General features: G+C 55.2%; 1 protein-coding gene across 1 annotated transcript in view; it reads right to left on the bottom strand.

The window, feature by feature from the left end:
- Window positions 1-1,909: 1,909 nt before the first annotated feature.
- The window catches only part of MONBRDRAFT_10784 (uncharacterized protein), a gene marked incomplete at both ends in the record, with an annotated part of 9,321 nt that continues 4,928 nt past the window's right edge, over window positions 1,910-6,302 (bottom strand). The window contains 6 exons of the mRNA XM_001748459.1: window positions 1,910-2,026; window positions 2,112-2,276; window positions 2,365-4,311; window positions 4,445-4,879; window positions 5,104-5,187; window positions 5,597-6,177. Coding sequence (XP_001748511.1) covers window positions 1,910-2,026; window positions 2,112-2,276; window positions 2,365-4,311; window positions 4,445-4,879; window positions 5,104-5,187; window positions 5,597-6,177 — 3,329 coding nt within the window. The remainder of the gene's footprint in view (window positions 2,027-2,111; window positions 2,277-2,364; window positions 4,312-4,444; window positions 4,880-5,103; window positions 5,188-5,596; window positions 6,178-6,302) is intronic.

Here is a 6,302-nt window from a genome sequence, read left to right as displayed (position 1 = left end):
TCATGAGCCCAGGTCCGAGCAGACCCGTTTCGATCGACAGGAGGGCGCGTCGGATTTGGTCCGTGAAGATCGGGCTCGACCGAACCGGCCCGCGCAGGTCGAGTCGCGCACGATCCGACCAGCCCTCACGAGCCCAGGTCCGAGCAGACCCGTTTCGATCGACAGGAGGGCGCGTCAGATCTGGTCCGTGAAGATCGGGCTCGACCGAACCGGCCCGCGCAGGTCGAGTCGCGCACGATCCGACCAGCCCTCACGAGCCCAGGTCCGAGCAGACCCGTTTCGATCGACAGGAGGGCGCGTCGGATCTGGTCCGTGAAGATCGGGCTCGACCGAACCGGCCCGCGCAGGTCGGGCTCGCTTGAGTCGAGCTCGATCCGACCAGCCCTCATGAGCCCAGGTCCGAGCAGACCCGTTTCGATCGACAGGAGGGCGCGTCGGATTTGGTCCGTGAAGATCGGGCTCGACCGAACCGGCCCGCGCAGGTCGAGTCGCGCACGATCCGACCAGCCCTCACGAGCCCAGGTCCGAGCAGACCCGTTTCGATCGACAGGAGGGCGCGTCAGATCTGGTCCGTGAAGATCGGGCTCGACCGAACCGGCCCGCGCAGGTCGAGTCGCGCACGATCCGACCAGCCCTCACGAGCCCAGGTCCGAGCAGACCCGTTTCGATCGACAGGAGGGCGCGTCGGATCTGGTCCGTGAAGATCGGGCTCGACCGAACCGGCCCGCGCAGGTCGGGCTCGCTTGAGTCGAGCTCGATCCGACCAGCCCTCATGAGCCCAGGTCCGAGCAGACCCGTTTCGATCGACAGGAGGGCGCGTCGGATTTGGTCCGTGAAGATCGGGCTGTATTGAATCCAGTCACACACTAATCCGCCGTGATCGATTCGAGTTCAATCAGAGTAAGCTCGTTCAGATTACCTCACAATACAAATTTGGTGTTTGAATTTCAGAGCTGGAAGCAAAGCTGTACATTCCCGACATCGAGATCACTACAACACGCAAAATGCCTTTACAAGTGCAAAAAAAACGCACAAAAAACGAAAATCACGGAGAACCACCGAGGATAACTTGAAATGATTTCAAATGTTCATTTCGAATCAAGACATCTAAAACGGCAGTCAAACATCAAACAAAGCTAAAAACAATCACAGGTACAAATCATCACAGCACGAACACGAAGAACACCACGACACGCTCCCATGCGACAAGACACAACGCCAGATTGAGCAAACAACCGACCACAGACCAAAAAGACATTACCACGAAAAACTCCACAAAAAAACAGCAAAAATGTCAGGGCCAGTTTTGGGTTGCGAGGAAGCGTTCTTGAGAGGGGTTTGAACGACGTCCGTTAGTACGGAGCAAAGGTTTTGTTGGTGTCTTGAGGTCAATTGAATCAGCTGCGGTCGGCAAGCATACACAGTAACCAGACCAGGTGCACCGTTAAAATAACTGTAGAGTCGCTCAATCCCGAGGATAGGAAAGTGCAACCTGTGCCCAACCGCAGGTGTCACAACGAAGAGAAACAACGGTAGCCGCGAGCTTATCGTCTCAAGGCAGCTGCTCAGGGGTTGTGCGTTGTTTACTCATGTGACCCCCATGAAAGGGATCCGACCCACTCGTTTGTGAGGGCGAAAAGCGATTATAATTCATTGCCCCAAAGTGCAGCTCGAGATAAAAGTCAGGGGTGATCAATATCGAATTAAACATATGGGTCCGTTGGTCACAACCAACTCCGGCATTGAGCTAAGGACGACGCTCCATCGTCCCACTAACCATAATTGCTGCTATTTATTCACAATGACGTTGACAACAACAACAACAATAAAACCAACAAAGGGGCACACGTCCTTGTTCATGCCGCAGGCTGGTCGGTACTATACTATGCTATGCGCTAGGATGTGACAGTCATTGAGCGTTGCCGCATTGAGCGCTGTCGCGACTGTCGCAAAGAACCGACAACCGCTTGTCCCTAAGAACATCGTCACAACAATGATGGAAAAGCGGCAAGCGGGTGAGATGTACCTGCAAAATACACGAGTAGACAGATTGCCCATGCCAACTCAAGAGGAAAAAAAAAAAAAAAGCAACATCAAGGGCCGAGACTAACTTGGGCATTGGACTTGCTAATATCTTCCAACAAGTGCGGCGCCTTCTCGACTACCACACTGGTTACGGCATCGACATACTGACGCAGGCGCTCCGTCTCTTCATCACGATCCAAAAGAAGATCAAGAACTTCTGCTTTGCTCTTGCTCTCGATCACATCCCACAGCTGCAAAACGCCCCCAAAAGCACGCTAAATGAGGGCGAGTGCGCACAGTGACAGATCTAAAACTTCCCAACCACATCCACAATCTCACCTCGTTGGATGCTTGGACTGGTCGCGTCTGAGCTCGACGTTTCACCTGTTCCTCGTCCTGTGAGGACGACCACTGGTCCCGTACGATACCCACTACATGCTCACGCTCGGCTTGCATGGCAAGCAGCATCGTCTCTTTGGAATCAACGTCCTCCTCCAATTGCTCAATTTGGGCCTTGAGCTGATTGTTGAGTGTTCTCAGTTCGTCATTCTGGGTTTCGAGCGTGGTCACTCGCTGGCCCATGATGCGCTGATACTCCTCCTTCTGCTTGGCAAACTTTTCCGCGCCACCCTCCGTCTGTGATTTGAGAGTTGCATGGGCCACCTTGAGGTTATTCAAAGACGCGCGGGTTTGGGCTAGCTCTTGAGTTGTTGCTGCCAAGTTGCTATCTAAACTGGTCACGGTGGCAGCCATGGCTGCTTCCGCATTATCTTTGCCTTGCTCAGCTAGCTTGCTGCGTTCCTGTGCATCCTGCAACGCGCTTTCAAGGGCAAATATTTTTTGCTGGCATGCCTCGAGCTGCATCATCACATTAGTCTTCTGATCAACTTCCTTCTGCAGCTGACGCTGTACATCAGCCAACGTCTTTTGTGCCGCCTTCACGTCCGCCTGGGCCGTCGCCGTTTCAGCAGCGCTGATTCGTGCTGCTCCCTTTACCTCGGCCTTGGCCTGACGCAACTGCTTCTTCAGTTCCAGCACCTCGGCTTGGTGCTGGGTGCGCAGCTCGCTCATTTGCTCACGCAACGCCCTCTCCTTCTTGGTTACCACGACAGGGCCTTGTCCGTCTTGCCCTCCCGAGCTGTGCGCCAGCTGCTGCTCGAGCTCCAAGTTGCGCTCGCGCAGCTCTGCAAGAGCCGCATTCAATCCCCCGAGGGCGTCTTCTGTCGCAGATGTGGAAGCCTTGAGCATGTCCATGGACTTTGACTTGTTGTGTAACTCCGATTCCAATCGCTTGTTCTTTTTCTGCAAGTCGCGCAGCTGGGCCTTGCTCTCGTCCAGCTCAGCAGTGACCGCTGCGTTGGAGCTGGCTGCAACTGTTTGTTGTTGTGCCGCAAGTTCCGTGCGCAACGCCTCAACCTCAGCCTCACGCTGCTCGAGTTCGCCCTCGAGGCCCGCCAGCTCAACCTTGTAGCGCTCCAGCTCGAGGGCAGTGATATCGCTTTGGGCCCGCAAGTCCTGCACATGAGCCGCAAAATCCATGTCACCCAGATCCGACTCACGATCGCTTGAGGCATCGCTGGGCCCACCTTGGCTACCAGCCAATGGCCCACGCAGCTGAGATGCGATGCTCCGACGCTCGGTCGCAAAGCGGTCTAGCTTGTCTCGTTGCTGATCATTTTGCTCCAGCAAGGATCGATGTCGGCGCCGAAGCCCTTCTGCCTCGCGATCTTTCGCCTTGAGCTTTGCCTGCAAAGTCACCAATTCTTGACGCAGTTGGTGCTCCATCTCGGGGGTGCTTGACGGCACTTCAGTCACAGCAGCGCCACCATCTGCCATGGGTACGCCAAACCGATCGGCCAAGCCGGGGCGCGATACAATCAGTCGAAGCATGTCCCCAGGCGCCTCCCGAAACGTGCGCAAGAGCGCTTGCTTGGTTCGTCCAAGAACATTCTCATCACCCACGGCAACAATCTGGTCACCAGGCTGTAAGCCGGCTTCGGCAGCCGGCGTATCAGCAACCACAGACTTGATTTCTACGACACCGGAGCGTTTGGTACCGCCATTATCACCAGCAGTCTTGAGCTCTTTGAGCACCATGCCCAGCGAGTCTTGCGTCTTGTTCAAGGTGAAAGCCAATAGCATGCCATGCTCCACAATTGAGTACAACAGCGGGGCCGGCATCAGCTCATCCTGGCCACGCTTAGATCGAAAGGATGCGATCGCGCCAGTTCGCTCCTGCTTGACTCGGAGATTGGTCAGATCAGCTTCCAGATTTATCAAGCGTTCCTGTGCCAAAGCAGCGCCACATGAGTATAACGCATCTACAGTAAGTTCACAAAGATGACAGCCACAAGGTGCCCTGGACGCTGCATGATTTACTCGAAAGCAAGGTCTCGCGGTCGATGCCTCCCAGCCTGACCTTGAGTGATTGACATTCTGCGCTCAATTCCTCGACTAACTCGCCATCCGTCTCGTCGTTGACTTGTGCTACCAAAACCTGCACGAGACGGGTGTGAAGGGCCGCTTCCACATCGCGAAGCTGCTGCAATTGCTCGGAGCGCCAATCAATGGCCTCCTGCAAGGCTTTCAGCATGGCGGCAAGGTCTTCATCATAGTCATCAGCATCCTGAACACGTTGAAAGCAGACACGCTCGAGTTCCTTGCGCGCCTCCTCCTCTCCCGCCAAACGCTGCACGAGGCGCTCTCGTTCTTGATCCCAGAGATCCTGCAGCTGGGCTATAGCTGCCATGCTCGCCTGGTCCATGCTGCCACGCCCTTCTGTGTTGTCGGGCTCAGACACGTCTGAAGCCTGGAGGAGCTTGGTATTGGTTAGTTGCAGTTTGAGCCGCTCAATCTAGTGGCAGCCCGTGCAAGCCATCGTTATACAGAGTCAATGAATGTGGCCTTGGCTAGATTCCACACCCACTCGCACGCCAAGTCCAGCCAGAGGCAGTGGCGCAGAACACAAAAAACCAAAAACAAACAAAGACTTTCCGCTGATCAATGAGATGGACTGCACATTTGCCATCACGCGTGAAATAAACAAAAGAGTTCTTTCGAGCAGCCCCATGCGCTCACCTCGTCGCTGGCCTCGGCGATCAGCTCTTCCTGCTGTTCGAGCTTTTGCTGTGTCACTTCCGCGTCCAAGGTGGCGGTGCGGGACTACAGATGTAGATTAGACACACACACACACACAAAAAAAAAAAAAAAAAAAAAAAAAAAAAAAAGAAAGAACGTGAGGCGAATGGCGCCTTGAACCCCACAATCAACCCAAAGGATGGCAGCATGCAAGTCACACGATGAGGCGACGACAAAGCAAACCTTTAAAAGTTGTAGCTCTCGAGCAGCCTCTGATGCTCGGAGCAGCTGACTACGCAGCGACGCAGCTTCTGCGGCTAAATCGTTCCGCTCGGCCAAAACCTGGCCTAAATTCAAAGGCCCTTCTTTCTGTCTCTGCATGGTGCAATGCCAGTCCAAACATTTCGGCGAGGAAGCAAGCAATATTTTGATGAGCATCGCCGTTACACATTCATGACAAGCCAATATTGAGGTATGGGTAGACTGGACATACCCCATCTGCAAGTGAGCCCTTATTGCTTTCCACGAGATCAAAATACCATACGCCACCAGCATCCGTGCGGCCCACGTGCGCTTGCAAGATGTCAGCGATGAGGTCCGAAGCTGAGAGATGTTGTGAATCGGCACCATTCAGGACGAGATGCAGAAGAAAGCCGTCCGTGGTGGCCATAACACCCATGCGGGCCAGAATGGCTGCCACAACATTTTGCACGGTTGCTCCATTGGCGGCGTGAACAGTTAAGAACACGCTGTTGATGCCAGTGCCGTGAGCTCGCACCAAGAGGGCCTGCACGCCCGCGACGGGCAAGCGTTGCCGCAGCTCTAGCCATGAATAGCTGCGCGTCATGTGATGCCGGGCCATGAGACGGAGAACCGACTGCAGCGAATCTAGGCGAGGACGGCCGTCCGCTTCCCAATCTTCGGTCTCCACGTCGTCGGGCCCGACGGGCTCGTGAGGTATCAGGCTGCCCACGACTTGGGGTGGGGCTATTGGGCGCTCCCCGTTTGGGGTGATAAGAATGAGTTCGTAGTGGTGAAAGTGACCCGGCTCAAGTCTAAGCCGACGCAGTACGGCTATCAGCATGTCGGGCAGAGTCATGGCATCGTTGATAACAACGGCGGCCTGCGCAAGTTGTTCACCGACCCGGGCGGTGCGCACCCGAACCAAGCGATCGCGGCCCAGGGGCTCAACGGCAGGG

This window comes from Monosiga brevicollis, genomic scaffold (genome assembly GCF_000002865.3).
Source record: "Monosiga brevicollis MX1 MONBRscaffold_23 genomic scaffold, whole genome shotgun sequence".
Taxonomy (NCBI): domain Eukaryota; class Choanoflagellata; order Craspedida; family Salpingoecidae; genus Monosiga; species Monosiga brevicollis.
Note: the sequence above shows the minus strand (reverse complement) of the source record. Positions and strands in the feature narration are given on the sequence as shown.